We start from the raw sequence: 21,089 nt of genomic DNA, 5'->3' as shown, positions 1-21,089 counted from the left end.
TCCTGCTTGTTGCTGGTTCGTCTGTGTTGTCTCCCCGTGCCTCCGTTTAAGGTTTCAGGTTAGTTTTGTAGTTTTTTCAGTAGAGGTTATCTTAGCTTCTGCACAGGCCATCTCCACTGCACTTCACCGTTTCAATAAAGCTCACTCACTTCACAGCAGTGTCGGCATCTTGGGTCCTTTATTAAATTCAACATGGCTCGCCCCGCTAGCCGTGACATAAGATGTGAAAACAATATCCAAAAAACACGAGAGACAAACAGGGAATAGTTTTAAGGTGCAGGGCCAACAAACTGAGTCTAGCCATGAACTCAGAGTTGATTGAATTAGCATTTTGAATTGGCTGATCTGAGTTACTTCAATCAAGTCTATGTTCACTTTGAGTTAAGATTATACGTGATTGATGGAAAAGAAAAAAGCCATCATCAGCAACTGATTCTGATTTAGCAGGTTTACAAATCTAAACGGTACCCATCCCTAGCTGGCTGTAGTTAAACCTTTACTTAAAAAGCATCCCTAGACCCAGCTGTCTTAGCTAATTATAGGCCGATCTCCAACCTGACAATCCTTGAAAGAGTAGTTGGGGGGAGACAATCAGAGGGGCAGTGTGATGATCTTAGGTTACAAACTACTGCAGTCAAGTCATTAAGGGAGACGGGATCAAACTGCTCTAAGACAGCTGAGCACACAGGAGAAAGACTCGGATCTGAGGCAGCAGTCGGCGAGACAAGAGCCCTAATAGATAGAAGCTTGTTGTTAAAAAATGCTAAAAAGAGTGACGCTGAAAAACTAGTTCATGCATTTATTACTTCCAGGCTGGACGACTGTAATTCATTATTATCAGGATGTCCTAAAAACTCAGTGAAAAGCCTTCAGCTAATCCAAAATGCTGCAGCAAGAGTCCTGACAGGGACTAGAAAGAGAGAGCAGATTTCTCCTGTTTTGGCTTCCCTTCATTGGCTGCTCCTCACATACAAGGTCTTAAATAATCAGGCCCCATCTTATCTTAATGCTGCACCACAACACCTGATCTCTGGTTTCCTCACCTCTTCAATCCCACTTTAATACTTGACTAAACTCATTTTCCTGTTTAGGTGTTGAGGCAAAGCCGCCCATCTACAATGCAGGCAACAGCAAACGGAGCTATTTTTGATTCCCTTTGGGTTTTTTCTACTTTTGTGCTACAAAATGTTCAAGCTGATTAAATTCATTAGAATAAAAGTTCAGATAATTTTCTCATATTAATGTTGGAGGTAGAAATTCAGGTAACTTTGCACAAAAACTGGCAGAAATTTCCTTCAAAGATGGCGTTTTTACTTTAATACTGTGAGTACATTTCAGAGCCTGTACTCTTTTACCTTTACTTGAGTAAAGAAGTTGAATCATTATTTCAGCTTTAAGAGGGTATTTTAACACAAACATCAGTCCTTCTACTTAAGTATGTTTGACACTTTGTTTAATCATTATTTTTAATGATCAAATATAATTATGTTTGTTATTTGTGGATTTTAAATGTCCTTGACAGAGACAGATGATGATCATTATCCTGCACTGTGCTCTCAGGTTTGGTCGAGCTAGCACAAAGAATGGCTATGTTGAACTTCCTCCTGGGATCTACACTAAGAAGTGAGTCCAACATTAGCAGGGTCTCTTTCCTTTATCTGATTCACTTTAGCATTCACAGTCACGTGAAGCTTGTTATTAACTCGATAAGTCAACCCAGGGTTTCAGCTGAGCGCTCACATGAAACACATGGTGTTGGCAGCATCTGATCAATCATATTCATGGAGACGTGTATCAGCAACAGAGCAGCTGAGTTTGCAGAAGGAAGTCAAACTAAACCACAGGAACAATATGAGGAGATTACACACATAATAAAATACTAGCAGTAACACAGCTGCTGCAGACAAATCAGTCGTGTGATCGTGTGTGAGAGGAGAAGGACTGTAAAGGAGTTTGGTGTTAAAAGCTCTGTATGAATGTGGGAGACTTTGAAGGGCTTTAAAAAGGCCAATATAAAATAAAAGGCAGCAAAATTGCTGAATGTGAAAGTCACCAGACTTATCAGACCTCTGTGATTAAGACCTGTAAGAACACCTGTTTGTACTTGTTGGCATTATATCAAACACACACGTATATTAAGCCTTTGTTTGAACTCTGGTTGAATTTGTTACTTTCAGACTGTGAAACATCACAGAGGCTGCAGCTGCAGATCTTTTATTCACCTGGAAATTTACTTTAAATGTTAGATGGAAAATGTATTGCTCAGTTTAACCAAAGTAAGAACAATAATCCATAAACCTTCATAAAGACAAACATCTCCCAGAACATTGAGCTGCTGAAGTGTCACTGAAGGGAAAAACTATTTGTCCTCCTCCATCCAGCAACACCTGAAACACCTGAGTGGAAGCTCCTCCCTACACTGTGTTTGAAGCAAAGCACAAAGGAGACACCTGCTGGAGCAGCTGGAGTCCTACAGACACTCAGCCTCTTCACTACACAAACACCTCCTACAACATCCACTCTTTCCACTCTGACTGCTGTGTTTGTGGAAACACTCCAACACACACCGCTTCACATACCAACATAGAAATGTGTGAAAAAGAGCTGAGCTGATATTAAACATGAGGATTTATTCAGAAATACAGAGTCAGGAACAACATCTAGACACACATTACCTCTCAGCAGCAGAAGAACAGCCTTTAAAGTTTATATCAGCATCCTTCGACACGTTGCTCTTTAAGGAAACACAGCTGGGTTCAGGTCCAGGAGATTCTGGCCTCTTATTGATCCTAAAAGAAAAAGAATAAATGTAACAGCTTCATGAGACAGGAAGGAAAAACTGGAAATATTAAATTAAAGACATGATGAACAATCTCATAAAAATAATGTACTTACTCTTTGTCACATAACAGTCTTTTGTTAAATTTTACACTAACACCCTTCGACCTGTTGCTCTTTAAAGAAACACAGCTGGGTTCAGGTCCAGGTTCTGGATTAGTTTCAGGGTTATGTCCAGCTGAGCCTGGTACGCCCCACAGCTCTGGGCTTTAAAACAACACACACAGAGGTATGAGTGTGAATAATGATGGAGCAGTGATGTGAGTGCTGAGCTGTGACATGGAGAAGAGTCATGGACAGTTAGAGATGGTCGTCTCACCTCTGAGCTTTGGTCTGGCTCTCATGTTCCCCACACAGAGTGCTTTTAGAGGGAGGGACTCCCTCCTCTCTGTCCTCACACTGATCCATGCTGCTCAGTTCACATCAGCTCACACACACTTTCTACCTTCACCTGCAGAGGAAACACAAATCATTCATGTGCACATCAACTGAGAGCTGCAGAGGTCGTGTCTGATGTGTTGGACTAACATCCATCTGAGACACAGCTTTCATCAGTTCACTACAAAAAGTGTCACAGAGCCCAGTTCAGCCTCCAAATCCTCCATTACTGTAGTCCTACAAAGCAGCAGGTCAAACACGGCTGCAGAGAGCAGCTTTATGTCAGTAACCATGTCCAGGACCGAGCTGACTGCTTGCAGAGTTCATACTCTAACTGCTAGCTGCTCTGCTAGCTAAGCTAACTCAGTAACAGTGACTCTGACAGCAGTTACTGTGGAACAGCGGCCGAGCTCAGGACACATTCAGCGTGTTTAGTCTGAGTCCTGGACTCTGATTCAATGGATTCAATCCAGCTCAGAGTTTCATGTGTTCATCAGAATAAAATACATGTACTAATATAACAGAAGTAATGCTCTGAATGCAGGACTGTAATGGAGGATAAATAAGGTTTTTACAGCCTGAAAGAAACATTCAGTTCATATATTTGTAGACAGTGAAGCAGTTTTTAATACTGCAGCTGTTTCCTTCACCTGTGTGTGTGTGAGCCACACCTTCATGTGCTGCTGTAGAAATATGTGGTCTGACTGCTCAGACTGAGTCTAGGAGGAAAGTTCACACACTGGAGAAAGTTTTGTTCCTAACTTTGTCAGAGTTCGGCTCCAAAGACAAAGAAGACGGAGCTCACAGTCTGTAGATGGTCCTCAGTGTGTGTGTGAAGCACACAGGAGTGTGTTTATGTCAGCAAATCAGTGTGTGTGAAGAGTCTGGGGGAGTGTGTGAATGAGACTAAACACTGAAACCAACAGTCTAAGAAAAGCGTCTGGATTTCTTTAAGTTTAACTTAAAGAAATCCAGACGCTTTTCTTTTTGTCTCCATAATGTCTCCATAATGCTGCAATGTTATCTGTCCATCAGCAGACAGATGTTCAGTCTTACTTTGTACACAGCTGCTCTGACTGGCTGTCTGCAGTCCAGCTCTGCTTCTGGATCTTTCTCCACACTGTGCAGAAGCTCTGATGGTGACACAGAAAAGTCACAGTGGAGATACTTCTGTCCACCTTTGATTAGACTCATTATAAAAAGGAAACAAAGTTTGAACACAGTCATGTTTCCAGTTCACTGACTTACATTTATTCCATGGACACTCACTCTAACCTGAAGCACAGCTACAACCCAACATTGTTGAGGCCTCATCTCCTCCTTTCCTGACTGTAGAGGTTAAATATGCAACAACCGACAAATAAAAGAATTTGGTTCATTTCAAAGAAATTCACACGGTGACCAAGTAAAGTAACCGTAGTAAAGGAGACAACATCCCGTTGATGGTGGGATTATTTGAAAGATTTGCTTTAGTCATGTCACCAAATGCAGTTGAACCACCCGTGGATCCATGTTTGACCATTCTACCACTCTGAGCTCTGCTTTTGAATCATTTTATTATTATCATCATTCATTTATTCATTCTTTGGAGGGGGGCTATTTCCTAATGCCGCCCTAATAAGGTGATGTTCAAGGGGAAATATAACAGAAACTCTTTAAGTGTTATTCATTAATAAATTAACAGATAAACTGTGAAGAAGAAAAAACTGAGATTTAAAGGAGAGAGTGAGAAACTTGATCATCCATCCTCATAATACATGTTTATCAGTATCTGCTGTGACCATACTGCAGTAATAACTACAAGTCTACATTTCTGTGACTGTTGATCAATCACAGCACGAATCTGAGCTCATCTCTGCACACAGAGCAGCTTCAGCTCTGGGATAAACTGCTCGCTTCATGTCCTTCTCAGCTCACAGACACTCATCCTGATATTTTCCTTTAACATTTGATGGTATCTGGAATAGTTGGCAGCAATAAGGATGATTTTCTGTAAAATAATATTGATATGAGCCGTGAATTATTCGTAGATGAGCGTTAGATTAGTTTGATGGGTTAACTCAGAGAGCTGAAGATATGGTGGACATGCTGACCTCGCTCCGTGGTGTACAGGGCCGTTTACCCTCATGATTAATATTCACAATAAAAAAATGAGGCGAACATCATGAAGTCTGTGTGTGTTTCATAGTGTCGAACCACCTTTGTACAGTTAAACCTAACAGTTACTACATGACGGAAACACCAACGTTATTTCTTTTATGTGTTTATCAGGTCACGCTGATTATTGAACAAAAACCCAAACATCAGATGTTAATCGAATCTTTTTGCTCTCTCTCCTCCTTAAACATGTTTTTAATGTTAGTTAATTCAGAATTGGCGACTGGAACACGTATGACACATACGAACATCAGGAAATAAAAACACGATAAATATAACCTCTGTAAATGAAGTCAGTGTGCAGCGGGGGTTATTACAGCTGTGTACCGGCCTGCGCTTTGTCGGTGGTAATAGCAGCTCGATTGCTTGCGAGGCGAGCGGGTCTGTCCCACGCTTTGCCGTGAGACTGGGCTGGGCAGACATCTCCGAAATCATCGAAGCACTTTTGCAAAAAAGCTGTATCTTGACCAACCGACCAGACATCTGAAGATTAAACCGCTACATTCTCGGCTAAAAAATATTAAAACGGTATTTGGTGAGACACAAACTGTCATGGTCCCCGTGTCTGCCCGGCTGACTCAGGTTGGCTACATATGTTTCTTGTTTACATCTACCTCTCTCACGCTAGCTGTGTCTCGCCAGGGCGGAGCTCATTGCGGGCTCCCGCCCCTGGCCCTTGCACCTGAAGTTAATCACACATCTGTGGCTCATCGCCTAAACTCATCCACTACTTAAGGCAGAGGCTGGAAACATCTCGTCGCTGGACTATTGAGTAACCTCGGTAGTAAGCTCCGGAGTACTAGTCTCTTGTTGCCTTTTCGTATCGCTGACCCTTTGGATTAATCACTTGTTGTCTGTAAACAGGAATTCCGTTTCCCTGGAACCCTTGGTGTGCTGTGTTTTTTATGAAGTCCCTCGTGTGTGAAGAGCTCCTTTCCCGGATTTCCCTGTGCCCTGGATTCCCCCTGCCATCTCACTTGTATATATTTGCACCTGGTGTTGTATAGTAAAAAACTGAACTGTATTCTAGCTGCCTTGTCTGCGCTTGAGTCCATCCCACACACAAACACAAACAGGGTTTTTCAAAGTTCAGTTCTGTTAGTTTCCACATGGCAGTTGTTGGTGTGCAGTAACGCCTTCTAAAAACAATGGCCACCAGGCCAAAGCAATGGTTCTGACTCGATCAGCGTTAACCCCGCCCCCTGGGTTTGATGGGTGAGGTTGACACATAAAATAAATTTATGGTGAGACCTGAAGGAGTCAACTGTGCCAAAATGAATGAATTAAATACACCATTAAATAATTATTTAAATGTGGCAATAATTAATTAAAACGTGAAATAATTAATTAATTAATTAAATGTGTCAAAAAATGTTTATTTAATTATTTATTTCCCATTTTAATTAATTATTTCAAATTTTAATTAATTATTGTCACATTTAATTTATTATTCAATGGTGCATTTAATTAATTCATTATGGCACTCCTGGCGTTCCATACTGTGGTTGGGTCGACTTTACTATATAGATGTTTCACATGTTTCCATCTCAGCAGCCCCGTTGACAGATCACAGTATTATTACTTTTAAACTTAACCCTGAAAATAAAACGCAGTTTAAAAAAGATTACTGGAAATTAAATGCAGATCTATTAATTGATGACGGGTATGTTAAGATAGTTAAAGAGCTCCTCCATAACATTTACAACAACGTAACAATTGGCAATTACATACATAGATGGGAATTTTTTCATTTAAAGTTAGAGAATTTTCAATTACGTTTAGTAAAATGAAAAGTAGACAACAGAAGGAATTTGAAAGTAAATTACTTTACAATATAAATAACTATTGTAATAGACATTTTATGTCAGAGGCTGATAAGAAATCCCTGTTGTCTTTACTCAATTAGATGATCTATACAAGAAAAAGGCTCATGGAGCTTACATTAGAGCTCGTGCAAAATGGATAGAAGAAGCTGAAAAAGTGCTTCATATTTCTACAATTTGGAGAAACAGAGGCAAGAAAAGAAATCTATTAATACATTAATCATAAATGGGGAGGAATGCACAAATCATAAGACTATAGCGGAAGAAAAACATAAATTTTACTCAAATTTATACTCCTCAAAATATTTAATTGCTGATTCATTAACTTTTTGTGATCAGATTGAACCTTATACTCCAAAAATTGATTCTGCATTCAGAGAAATTTGTGATTCTGATATATCACTGGATGACTGAGATCAAGCCTTAAACAAACTGAAAATGACAAAGCTCCTGGTCAGGATGGCTTGACTGCAATCTTTTATAAATTCTTCTGGAAAGAAATAAGAATTTTTCTTCAAAACTATTACTGAAATCATTAGTAATGAAATGTTAGCAACGACAATGAAACAGGGTCTTATCTCCCTTATTCCCAAACCTGGTAAAGATAAAAGACTAATCGATAATCTACGACCAATAATATTAGATTGGTTGTAGATCTACTGGATTCTAATCACTTAATTGAAGATGATGGTGTGATTCTTTTTTTAGACTTTTATAAGGCATTTGATACGGTCGAACATCCTTTTATTTTAAAAGCTCTACCCTATTTTGGTTTTGGTAAACAAAACTTCATAGATTTAATTTCTTTATTATACTCTGACTCAATAGTTCTGTTTCTTTACCTTTTGGAACATCTAAACGCTTTAATGTTAGACGAGGAATCGTCAGTTTTTATAGAACATGAATGAAATTTCACTTTTCTCAAAGGCTTCTGGTTTGTACCTGAATATTAGAAAATGCAAATTATTAACTATTCATGATTGTGACCTAGTAGCTCTCTTAACATAGCTGTTAAAACTGACATTAAATATTTGGGTATTATAATGTCAAAGAACACAAATAATAGAGAAAATCTACATTTTGAGCAAATTACCCAGAAATCAAAAAGATTACAGGCTACAAAGACACCTCTCCATCTTTGGACGTGTCTTGCTTACTAAAACAGAAGGTATCTCTGGATTGATTTATCCATCACAATGTTTATATGTTTCCAATAGTCTAATCAATAATATAAATCAAATTAATTTCAATTACATTTGGAGAAACAAGCAACATTATGTTAGGAAGAATGATATAGTGAAGTCATTTGAAGAAGGAGGTTTGAATGCGATTGATTTTGAAGCAATGATGGTTCCATCAAACTCAAATGGTTGCAATCTTTCATAAATAATTCAAACGTTATTTGGTTTTATTTTCCCAAAGTAATTTTGGAGAAGCTGGGTGGCATTGAATTTCTTATAAAGTGCGACTTTGAAATTTCCAAATTAAATTATCCAATTTTCACAAACAGGTTCTCCAGTACTGGAAAATGATACACAAGCATATTTTTTCTCCACATACAAATTCGATTTGGAACAACAGATGTATACGATAAAAGAAAATCCATCTTTTATAAGGATTGGATGGATCATGGCATTTGGACGGTTTTACACCTTTTAGACAATGACGGAAATGTGTTAACATATAACAAACTCATAGATAATTATGGCATATCATGTACTCAGAGTAAATTCATTAAAGTTGTGAAAGCCATTCCCCCTGCAATGATTCAGATGTCTTCCCCCGACTGAACAACAACCCGTCAACAACATGCTGAGCTGTGACTCTTCTTCCCTCTAAAGTCCTGGTGTTAACACTCACCCTGCATCAGCTTCACCTTTTTTTAATTGTTTTTACTTTTCAAACCGACGGATCATTTGAAGCCAACCATCCAAAAACTGCTTCAGCTGTGTTTGATGTTTATGCTACAGCCTGTTTACCAATATAATCAATATCAGATATCAGAGCAACAGAAACCTCGGTGATCAGGACGCTGGGACTGAGAACAGGAAGTGGCTCAAACGTCACAGTTTCATAACGTCACCCTGAACTCCACTCACGGAGTTTCTGTCGCCATTGTAGTTTTTAAAGTCCCGTGATAAAGGCGGGTCTTTCTGTGAATCCGCACGCTCATTGGCTAATAGCTCGAGATTGACACATCATTATCCAATGAGCGTGCGGGAACTTCCGACATAAAGTTGTTTCCTTTGAAAAACCAAAGTCTGATTATTTTTGCCTCCACTGACGGAGCCTGTTGTTCCCGCCACAGAGACACAGTAATGTCAGAGCGGTGTTAACACTCACCCTGCCTCAGCACAGCTCTCACTCTCCTCCTGCTCTCTCACACTAAACGGAGGCTCAGCTAAACTCACTTCCTCTCTACTTACAGGAAACCAGCGCTCAGAGGAGCCGACCGGCCTCACATTTCACCCACAGACACGAACAGCGTGGAATTATTTTATGTCATAAGAAGAAACATATTCACGTAAACACTCACCTGCCTCAGCTCCACCTTCCTCCTCCTGCTTTCACTTTCACTGCTGCTCCCTAAACACAGAGGATGCTGGGACTTGTAGTTGTTTCCTTCCGGTGCGGTCTTCCTCTTTGTTTGTTTGTGTTTGTGTTCAAGTTATTTCGATCATGTAAACATCAACATTAATTACAACAATTAATTACAGCAAAAACCATCATTATAATTATCTTGATTGATATTGTAATCTCAGTTTTCAACACAATTGTTCATTAACTTAAACAATGTTACAAGATAAATATATATTCTTAGTGCTTATTTTCTGGATAGATTGTTTTATGTATTTTAATAAGAGAGGCCTTTATAAACCAATCGCAGTGTGTGTCTGGCAGGAAGTGAAGCAGGAAGTCTGAATATAGCTTGTGAGCTTGTGAGAGACATTTCAAAATGAAAACAGAGGAATTAGAGAATGAAAGTGCAAAGTAATAGTAATGAAAATGATATTAAATAAATGTCTTAGTGTGTTAATACAGGTGCCCATGGACTTGCTCAACCTCCTGGAAGAATACAGCAGAAAAATGATAGATTAACAGAATTGGGACGAAAACAGGCTTTGATTTAAAATGTCACAGCTTCACCTCTCATCCTGTCCTTATCCTGAGAAGCTTAAAGGACAGTTAATCTCCTGATGAAGACAGAAGACAGACAGAACAACACCGTGGACTTGAAGAATTAACAGCAGGCAAAAAGACAGTGCACCTGACCTAAAACACTGAAGGGTCCAGCAGCATGTATGTTGATGGAAACATGCGCTCTGAATTACAAGCTGGAAAGTGTACCAGTGACATGACTGTGTGAAACCACTGGATGGGACTGTCTGAGTTCATATTTGCCATGCTGGGAGTTAAGCGCCAAGAAAAGACTGAAAAGAGGAAGAGAGAAGAAGAAACAGCTGATGTGGGCCTGTGTTTGATTTGGGAGGCCACACAGGAAGTTGAGAGAAGAGGGGACGAGGACCGGTGAGAGGTGAAGGTTGGACGTGTTAAAGTGACAGCATAGGAAAGTTGGGTTGAACATTGAGGCTGAATTTGTGGGTTTAGAAACATCCAGAGCATCACAACAGAAAGGTAAATAAAAAAAGTAAGAGAGATAAAGAAATAAATAAACTAATAATACATAAATGAATAGAAAAATAGAAAACACACATGTAGAAATTGTCACATGAGAAATTATTTTTGGAGAGAATCAGAAGTGAGACAGTTTGAATCCACAGTTCAGCGCAAAGATGCAGGAATTAAATCTGATTATAAAAACACATCGAGGCAACGAAGACCAGCTTACACTCAATATTAATATGAACACACAACATACACGCAATGAAGACATGCTTACACTCATGAATGTGAATACATGACATAAATGCTAAATGGTGTAGATTTAACACACTTAAAGGCTGAAGCTGAGGAATAACTCAGGAAGTTGCAGGACAATAGAGCGACTGTTGTGACAAGGAAAAAGAGACTGGGAGGACCAACCAGGGATTAGAAGCTTAAAGCAGGTTTAAAATAGTGAATTAGAAGTGGTTTCCAGCTGATTGAGCAAAAGAAGTGACGACTGTAGAAATAAAAATAAAATAATAATAATTGAATTATGCAGCAATGTTTTGAATATGCATTTCTGTTGTCAGGGCAACTTCTCGAGATGTGACTCAATATGCAAATTAGTTGAATGAGTGGGGACAGAAAAAAAAGAAAAACTCAAGTTTCCTGTCTGAGACATGAGTGAAGTTTGCATTGAGAGAAATATATCTGTGACTGTGTGAGAAGAACTGTTTGGTAAAATATATGATAGCAGCCGCAGGACAATTAAATAAAGTCTGTGACTAAGTGCAGTCGTGCAGATTTGGAGAAGAAGTTTATAATTTAGTGATGACACATTGTTATAAAGTGTTTAGAAAGGGCTTAATGGGAATATTACTGTTGGGCAAACTGTGCGGCTTTAACAAGATTTTCTGTGTATTTAGCAGGTGAAACTCTGTCAGCTGACTTCAGACTGTCAGGAAGCTGAAGAACCTGAGGCCAACCACTGAAACATGATGTGGGCAAAATGAACAGAGGGAGTGATTTTAAAGGTGAACATTTAGGACTTACTGCAAATGTTACTATGTCAAAGTTACTGTGACTCAAACAGAGGAAATTCTGATTTTTTTATTTCCACACCCAGCATGTTTTGGGTGTTATATGCTATTAAATACTTTTAAATAAATTAAAAAGTATTTAATAGCATATAACACCCAAAATATGCTTCGGTTCACATTTAACTCCAGAAAATCATCAATCAAAACATGGATATTACCTGACCACAGATTCGTGGTGACGTCACTGCTCTTTTAACTGTTCGGTGTCTTTGTTTGTTTGCTGGTTGTAGAAATGGTTTATATGAGCTTTGAGCTGAGAGTCAGAGGTTTCTGTGGACACTGCTCATGTCGGCACTTATATTTCTGACCTTTTCTTATAACCGATTAAACATGATCTCCTCCCTTTTGCCCCCATTTTTGGTGGTGTAGGTACAAATGATCAGGCATGACACTCTCATAATAAATAAGATACTGCAAATAATTATTTCTGCATTTGTGCGATTGAAGTGAATTGAAAATGTGTATGAAATGACACTGTTTTAAAGATTTGGCCTAAATAATTTTGGAGTGAATGAGTCTAAACATGATGACCTAACTAGTGATACCCTGTCACACACACACACACACACACACACACACACACACACACACACACACACACACACACACACACACACACACACACACACACACAGCATGTTATGCCAGTTTCAGCTGAAACTATGTTTCAAACCATGTTCCGGGTTTTTAGTTCACCATTTATGAGGCTTCAAGAAGAAAATAAAAGACAGATCTGAATGTTTGAAAATGTTTTGGAAAGATTCTGTAAAGATGAGATGAAAAATACTCAAAGGATAAATTTAATTGGTTTATTATTTAGATAAGTTGAAAAAAGTTAAACAAGCAAGTAAATGAAGAAACAAGGTAAAATGAAGTAATAATGAAAAAAGTTAAACAAGTAAATGAAGAAACAAGGCAGAGGAGAGAAAAGCCCAACAATCCCCTCTGAGCAAGCAGTTGGCGACAGTGGGGAGGAAAAACTGCCTTTAAACGGGCAGGAACCTCCGGCAGAACCAGGCTCAGGAGGGGACAGTCAACGGCCGGGACTGGTTGGGGGGGTTAACAGAGGTGGAGCAAGACGAGGCTACATCAGGTGAGGAAGCAGTAGCGTCTCTCCTCCGGAACAAGTGGAACCATTTTTTCTTTTTTTTCATGCACTTTTCCACGAGCGCTTTTTTCTGCAGGATGAGATTTCTCAGCTCATCGATGGTTTCTGCGTTTTGTTCTTCAAGTTTCTCACATCTTTGTTCCACCTCTTCCAATGTTGCTTGTTGTTCTTCAAGCTTGTCTTTGAGTTGTTTGGATGTTGCCTCCTGTATCAGCTTGTCCTTGTGCATGTCTGCATTTCTCTGTTGGACCTCTTTGTGCTTGTCTTCTAACTGCTCGTTTCTTTTCTGGATTTCTTGGAGCGTGAGCTGCAGGTCTTCATGTATTTTGTCTTCTTGTTGTTTTTGCGCCTGCATTTGAGTGTTTTCACGCTTCAAGTTATTGAATTCCACCAAAATCCCCTTAACGAGCTCGGAGTTGTTTCTCGCTATCTGATCGATCCTTCTCTGCATCTGTGAGCAGCGTTTCTCCAGTTTGTCCTTTTCTTCTTCCACTTTAGTTGCTTTGTCCTCCAGCTGATTACAAAACTCTTGCAGTTTTAGATTTTTAGACTCAAAGTCCTGGACGATACGTTTTCCTTCTTTCAGTCTTTCCTGCTGTTGCTCTTTCTGTTGAAGAAGGTCTTTATTTTGGCGCAGTGTTTCATCCAGGCTTTCTTTCAGCATGCGGTATTTTTCCTGCATGCTCTTCAGTTCGTGCTGCATGTCTCGTTGCTTTTTGTCCTGCTCTTCCTTCTGTTGGAGGAATTCTTTCTTTTCTTCCACAGCTTCATGGAGCTGTCTTTGGAGGAGCCGATTTTTTCGGTCCATGTATTGGAGATCCCGTTGTATCTTATCAGTCATCGTTTTCTTGTCTTGGAGCTGGTTGGTCATTTCTTTTAGTTCTGCACTCTTTTGCCTGTTTTCTTTAATGAGGTGCACAATCTGCTCTCGGGTCTGAGCAAACTTGATTCCCCAGCCCTCATTAATAATTTTTATGTCCGGCTGGCACTGTTGTCTGTCTTCCAGCTCTTTATTTTGGGCTTCCATTCGTCTACATTTGTCCTCCAGTTGAAGTTTCTCTTCTTCAATTTGTTGCATTTTTTTCTGGAGAAGGTAGTTTTCCTTCCTACTCTCCTCTAACGCCCTTTGGAAGGATGAGACGCCATTTGGGGAAATTGGCCGGCCACGCCAGGAAGGAGAGGCGGCGTAATCTTTTTGAATTGGTTGTTTTTTCCTTGGAAACATGTTGGAGTTTCTATACGATGACTTTGAAGAGCTTGTGGTGAACGTTTTGTAGGCTGCAAACACAGATGCTGCTGAAACGAACTAAAACTTGCTGTTTCTCACCCCTACTTAAGGAAAAACATCAAAGGACTTAAGATTCTTAAGATCTATGACATCATCACTCCCTAAGCCAATGAGATTGTCACAAGACATTTTGGAATGGGGTTTTTTTTTTTAAACTGTTTTCAAACTTAACTTAAAATTTCAGTGTTTCCTGGTTGTGGACTATTGGTTAGTCCAGCCGATTAAGAAATTAATTGTCACAAACATCCCTAATATTATATAACAGACGACAGAAAACACGAGTTTTTTTTCTACTCAATAGAGGTATAATAAAAGTTTTTTTAATTATCCTACTTTTTATAAAAGAGAACATTTATTAAAGATTATGTATTTAATTAAAAAACTCTGTTCATCTAAAGCAAGGGTCAGCAACCTTTAAGACCCAAAGAGCCAAAGAGCCATAATTGGCCTATCTGGGGTTGAAAGGCTCGATAAATGCACGGCGTTTCGCCGGGTACACCGGCTTCCGCGAGTGTGACGCTTATTTTGAGCGATGAAAAAATAAGAAAATATAATTTTATTTGTATATTGCAAAATCACAATAATCTTCCAATTTAGAACTACAAGTTAAAAAAAGAACTAACATAAATAAAATACACTTCAGCTAATTTATTTTCACAAACCACGCGGAGCCGCACTATAAGGACTAAAGAGCCGCAGGTTGCCGACCCCTGATCTAAAGGGTTTAACAAAAAGGGGGAGCTTCCTGCTGGAAATTGAAATGTCCCCATGTCCCCACTGGGCGATCGTGGCTCAAGAGTTAGGAGTTCGCCTTGTAATCGAGCCCCGGCTTGGACAGTCTCGGTCGTTGTGTCCTTGGGCAAGACACTTCACCCGGCAAGACACTTCACCCGTTGCCTACTGGTGGTGGTCAGAGGGCCTGGTGGCGCCCCAGGGTGGCTGTAGCTACATCACCAGTGCGTGAATGTGTGCGTGAATGGGTGGATGACTGAGCGTGGGTGCTTAACTAGTTAAAAAAACAAACAAACATCTGTCTCTTATTTTTTATGTCACACAGGAAAGAAGCTTCAATGTCTGATGAGAAGACATTAATTTGTTGGTGTTTGTGGTGTTTGGTGCAGTTTTCTTGTTCTCTGGCTTGTTGTTTATTTACAGTGGAGATGAAGATCTCTAACAAGTTGATTTGTTCACATTTGCACATTTTTAAGAGGAATGTGTTTTTTTGAGTTTGTACACTATATGCATGTAAGGCAACCGTTTCCTTTTTCTGTATTTTTGTGTGCTGCTCTTTTAACAAAAGGGGAACAAAAGACATTTAAATCGACCTCAGATGATTTGTTTAAATTTTTACAAGGTCTTACTGAGGTGATGCAAAGTGAAACATGCTTCTTTTTTGGTAATGTGCTGGAAAAGCTTGAAAATTGACCTTGAATGTGCTTAAAAAGTGCTTGAATTTGACCCTAAAAAATGTGTATGAACCCTGCATATATTGCAGTATTTACAGTTTATAGTAGGAATTTCATGGCAACAGCTAATCTTTATTTTGTTTACTGGGAAATGAAATGCTGCCAATTCACAAAGCTGTGCTTCAGCTGCACTTCCTGTTGTAGACTTGTGATGCACACAGGCTCTGTTCCAGCACTCAGCATGTTCTTCCTTATTTGCTCCACCAGGGGGAGCTCCTAAACTATGACATCTTGATAGGAGTGAACCAGGGAGAGGGGCTGAAGTTTGTGGACGACAGTGAGGACAACGACGGCATCTCAGCTGCGGCGTTCGACTACACCATCTCCAGCTTTGTTGACAACCTCTACGGCTACCCAGAGGGTGAGGACGCCACCTCTGTACACTGCCACTTTTTCAGTTATTCCATTTTACAGCCTCCTCTCACTTAACTGCATTTTGCAGCATCATCAGGTTTTGTCTCATTAGGAGCCGCGTTTGTTGATTTGTTCGTTTTTTTCTGTTTGCTGTATTCATTAAAATAAACGGATAATCGTCAAAATGACAAATGTGGACAATTATCAAAGCTTACATTACAATTCTGACAGCTTGAGTTCACATGAATTTTCAAAAGAATATAAAAAGCTGTGAAAGTGCTTTAAGCGTTTAAAACATGCGAGTAAAGAATGGAATCAGTAACATGTGAGCCCAGTGAAGTGCATCAAACAAGACAAGCGTGCTAAAGAGAGCCACTCATCCACATCACGGCGTGTCTGCGCCTTAACCTTTGAGGCTCTGTGGGCAGTAATGCTATCATCCCCCAGGTAGTGGGCTCCCAATCTCAGTGTCGGTGTTTCTGACAGATCGGCCTGCGAACCCCTCACAGCCGGACCACAGTCACAGTACAGACATGTTTGGATAATGCAGTCATGCTTCCTCTCTGCTGCCTGTCACTCCTTCTGTTATCAGAAAGACTTTTTTTTCCTCTCTAGATTTCTCACTCGCTTCCTGGCTCTTGGTTCATCTCACCAACATTTGCTTTGGTTTCATATCTGTTGATCAGACCGATCTCTTAAAAAATGTCTTGCACTGCTGTTACTTTACTCTTAGCAGTTTTCACTTTTATCTTTCTTCCCCCTCCTTTTGTCCCCTCCTGTGCTTCTTCACCAGGCAAAGACATCCTGAGGGAGACCATTAAGTTCATGTACACAGGCTGGGCGGACAGGGACAACGGCGACATGCGGCGGAAGACTCTGTTGGCCCCGTTTACGGACCACCAGTGGGTGGCACCAGCTGTGGCCACTGCCAAACTCCATGCTGAGTTTCAGTCCCCAGTTTACTTTTACACGTTCTACCACCACTGCCACACCGAGACGCGGCCCGAGTGCCGACGCCGCGCACGGAGACGAGATACCTTACGTGTTCGGCGTACCGATGATCGGTGCCACGGACCTGCTCCCGTGCAACTTCTCCAAGAACGATGTGATGCTGAGCGCTGTGGTCATGACTTACTGGACTAACTTCGCAAAGACTGGGTAGGCCTCATGTCACAGTAGTGTAAACTGTACACGTTACTGTATGTTCTCTGATAGCCTTCTAGTCATCTTGAATACTTGAATCTAGGTTGCTAGTTTAATTCCCGTGTGGCTTTGAAGAATTGAACATACTGGTTCACCAAAAGCATCCAGATCCCAGAGCAGCCGGTTGGTCTTAGATAGTTTAAAGGTTGCACAGAGAATGGGCCTCCTGTCTGTATTCAGTGTATTGATGCCACATGTTACTTATAATGGAGACTGAATATAACTTTGAACTGAAACGTTTAACCTTTATGCTCCACCAGGGACCCCAACCTGCCCGTCCCTCAGGACACCAAGTTCATTCATACCAAGCCCAACCGCTTCGAGGAGGTCATCTGGACCAAGTTCAACTGGAAGGACAAGCAGTACCTTCACATCGGTTTGAAACCTCGTGTCAGAGACAACTACAGAGCTAACAAAGTGGCCTTTTGGCTGGAATTAGTCCCTCATCTTCACAGCCTGCACGACGTGCTCTTTCCCACCACTACGCGCTCCCCCGCAGGCCGTGACCCCGGCACCATGAGGCCCAGAAACAACGTTCCTCGAACCACTCGTCATCCTTACCCTACCTTCCCATCAGATCCTGAGCCCGAGGGCTCAGAGCGCCCGCCCCAGGACCTCTTTCCCGGAGACACCCGCGACTACTCCACCGAACTGAGCGTGACAGTTGCAGTTGGAGCGTCGCTCTTCTTCCTCAACATCCTGGCCTTCGCCGCCCTTTACTACAAGCGTGACAAGCGGCACGAGATACGCCGGCACCGGCTGTCCCCTCAGCGGGGCGGCCCCGCCAACGACCTGGCTCACAGGCAGGAGGAGGAGATCATGTCCCTGCAGATGAAGGACTGGGAGCACGACGCTCACCACGACATGGAGCCCCTGCGACCCCACGACATCCTGCGGCCCGCCTGCCCTCCCGACTACACCCTGGCGCTGCGCCGCGCCCCCGACAACGTGCCGCTGATGACGCCATACACCATCACCGTGATCCCCAGCACCATCACCAGCATGCAGCCTCTTCACGCCTTCAACACATTCCCCTCCACAGGCCACAACAACACCCTGCCCCACCCCCACTCCACCACCAGGGTATAGTAGGGACAGGCCCGACACAGCGCCACCTAGGGACCAGGAACACTGGCTCTGCTACCGCTCTGGAAGGGAGGCCTCTAGACGTGGGCCTTCGTTCTGTCCTCTTATTCTCTTCTTTCTCCAAAAGCAACTACACCTGCTGCGTCATGTGCTGTGAAACTTGGCAGCTCCCTCCACTGGTGGCATGTGGAGGTGCAACTGAAGTGTCCAGCAGCAGATGAGCAGTTTGGGGTGGGTGACTCAGATCTTTCAAAGATACTGTTTTCAAAGACGGTCTGCTGTTTCCAGGCTCAAGACCTCCAACATTTGTCAAAGGGACGAATGCTCTCTCGCTCCTCGCTGTTTTCTCTTTTTTACGTTGGCGTCATCTCTTTTTCCATCTCCTGTGTGTTATGTGCACATTATGCTTCTCTTTTCTACATCCGTGTTTTATTACTGCTCTCTTCCTCTCATTTGACACGCCTCCCTCCTGCTCTTCTCTAAAAATTCCCGATCTGCTGAGCAGTCTGGAGGCGGGAGGCGTACACTAAACATATAACTATGAAAACACTGATATCTTTCATTCGACCAGCATTTTTAGGTGCCAAGTAAGTACTGCTGTGTTTCATTTCTCATCGAGGGAGAAGAAAAACCAAAGAAAAATAGAGTATCGCTATTTACCGTCAACTAACAGAGTTCTGTCATGTTCTCATGACAAAGTGCCAAACTGGCCTCAGTCGTGATTTTCTTTCTTCCATCTTCTCTTTTTGTTGTTTTGTTTGAAGCATTTGTTTAATTGTTGTTTTTTATTGTGTGGAAAGAATTTTTCTGAAAATATAGATATAGAGAAATGATATTATATATAGTTCTATATAAAATGTGTACAAAGGAGAAAGTATATAAAAGGGTTTTCTCAGTGGGGGATCTATGCATGAATTATTTTTAAAGACGCGGGGAAAAGGACACTGTACCTGTCGATGCACGTTTCCCAAAATCTAAACGAGTCATATCGCTCCATGTTTGCTACTTTTGGTTTTTGGTTTTCTCCCGCAGAGTAAGAGCATCGCAGGAGCATCGCAGGAGCATCGCAGGAGCATCGCAGGAGCATCGCAGGAGCATCGCAGGAGCATTGCAGGAGCTCCTGAAGTCAAACGACGCCTCCCAGCACTCATTTATTAAAACGGAGTCGATGCCAAAAGTCTTAAACGTTAGAATCAAAGCAACAGCTGTGAACTCAGTCATGGTGTCATGTGCAGCCTCCATCTTACTGTCACTACTTTTTCATTTTAGGGTACGTGAGGTAAAGCGTCCGTCGATGTAGCTTGATTGTACAAAATTATTTTTCTACGTTATTAACAAAACAGAGCAGAGACTGATGCTGCTCCTGTCTGACCCCCTTATGTCTGCCACATGTGTATTCTGACTTCATATCATCACTGCTCCCTCCCTCCTCCTCTCTCCATCCTACACCGCCTTTGTTATTTAACACCGACCCCCCCCAAACTGATAATCAGACAAATTCCCAAACAGCTGACTTCACTGTGTCGACACCGTTCCTGACTATTTCTGACCTCAGCTCAGCTCTGCTATTATCCTCACATTAAGGGTTCGTTCACCTGCCTGCAGATGATCTGTGAGCTCGTCGGTTGTAAATGAAACTCTAAGCACACTGAGGGTAACCGGGAGGCGTTCAGGGCCTGCAGTGCAGAGCTGCAACATGAAAAAAAGGGATGGGGGCTCAGATCTCCTGAACAGGGTGGAAACAACACGGTGGGTTTGTGCTGTTTGTGATTCCTGCTCCGTCACTCTGGTGGAGACGACTGCAGCTCAGCAGCGCTTCCTGCTGATCCTCTGATGAAGATGTCAACAGTATGTAAACTGAGCTGATGTGCTGCTGTTTGAGCCCACGTGGTAGCGTACGTCCAGTATGGGAGAACTTAGTCACCGGTGCTGTCTTTGCTTGTGCTCTAGCTTTAGCCTGTTTGATTGTTTGTTTTCTATTTTATTACTGCCTAAAAGGGGAGGTGGGGGAAACACATGCCTGACTTCTCCTGTCAGAGGTTTTGTAAGCTCAGTGGAAGGGAAACGTGCACAATGTAAATCATAAAACAACTGAGTGGGGCTGTGCTGCAGGTGGATCAGTGCTGTGGACAGTAGCTGTGGAAAAGAGACTGGACAAAGACTCTCAGCCTTAAATACAGGACAGAGGATGATCCGATCATCTTTCAGCTAACAGTGTCGAGCAGAAGGACGGCCGGCTGATGCGTCCGTACGAACCCTTTTGTACTCACTCCTGTGTATAAGGAGGTGGCGAGGGGTTGTGTAGTTAACCTCAGTGATAGGTTTGTAGCATAAACCTATTCGTTGGAACGTTAAGGACAATTTAATTACATAGCAAAGCAAGACACGAGTAGGCAAAGTTCTTCATGTTTCCCGTGCACGGGAGAGAACCGGACAAACGCCGTTCCTTCGCTTGACCCCAGTTGCTCTCGTCCGCTCCCCCGTAACACTGCTCTTTTATTGAGGTTACATGAATATACATATGACGTTCATTAACATATGACGTCTACATACAAACAAAGAGTACGTTGCCTGTGCGTGCGTGTGTGTGTGTGTGTGTGTGTGGGGGGGGGGGGGGGGGGGGGGTCAGAGTGTGACCCCATAAAGACTTCCCTAAACCTGCTGGTCTGGAAGTCCAGCAGT

The 21,089-nt window shown here is 41.8% G+C and overlaps 1 protein-coding gene, 1 long non-coding RNA gene and 1 pseudogene across 2 annotated transcripts in view; 1 reads left to right on the top strand and 2 right to left on the bottom strand.

Moving 5' to 3' along the window:
- LOC146716503 (uncharacterized) overlaps positions 1 to 21,089 on the bottom strand; it is a 62,352-nt gene that overhangs the window by 28,599 nt on the left and 12,664 nt on the right. The window lies entirely within an intron of this gene.
- On the bottom strand, positions 13,091 to 14,235 carry LOC146716506 (uncharacterized; annotated as a pseudogene).
- Positions 17,017 to 19,136, top strand: LOC146716505 (neuroligin-2-like). The gene is made up of 2 exons (XM_085452506.1): positions 17,017 to 17,276; positions 17,582 to 19,136. The coding sequence occupies exons 1-2, from the start codon at positions 17,056 to 17,058 to the stop codon at positions 18,408 to 18,410; spliced, it is 1,050 nt and encodes a 349-aa protein (XP_085308632.1). The 5' UTR covers positions 17,017 to 17,055; the 3' UTR covers positions 18,411 to 19,136.

This window comes from Copadichromis virginalis, linkage group LG3 (genome assembly GCF_057382275.1).
Source record: "Copadichromis virginalis isolate Kocher_CV1m ecotype Utaka linkage group LG3, C_Virginalis_male_GT1.1, whole genome shotgun sequence".
In the NCBI taxonomy this organism is placed as follows: Eukaryota; Metazoa; Chordata; class Actinopteri; order Cichliformes; family Cichlidae; genus Copadichromis; species Copadichromis virginalis.
The sequence above is the reverse complement of the archived record's forward strand: the minus strand, read 5'-3'. Positions and strand labels throughout refer to the sequence as shown.

Excerpts from the sequence above, each read along its gene's own strand:
- LOC146716505 (XM_085452506.1), top strand. The coding sequence starts at position 17,056 with ATGCTGAGTTTCAGTCCCCAGTTTACTTTTACACGTTCTACCACCACT. Across the intron at positions 17,277-17,581 it reads ACTAACTTCGCAAAGACTGG|GGACCCCAACCTGCCCGTCC; the intron begins GTAGGCCTCATG and ends ATGCTCCACCAG.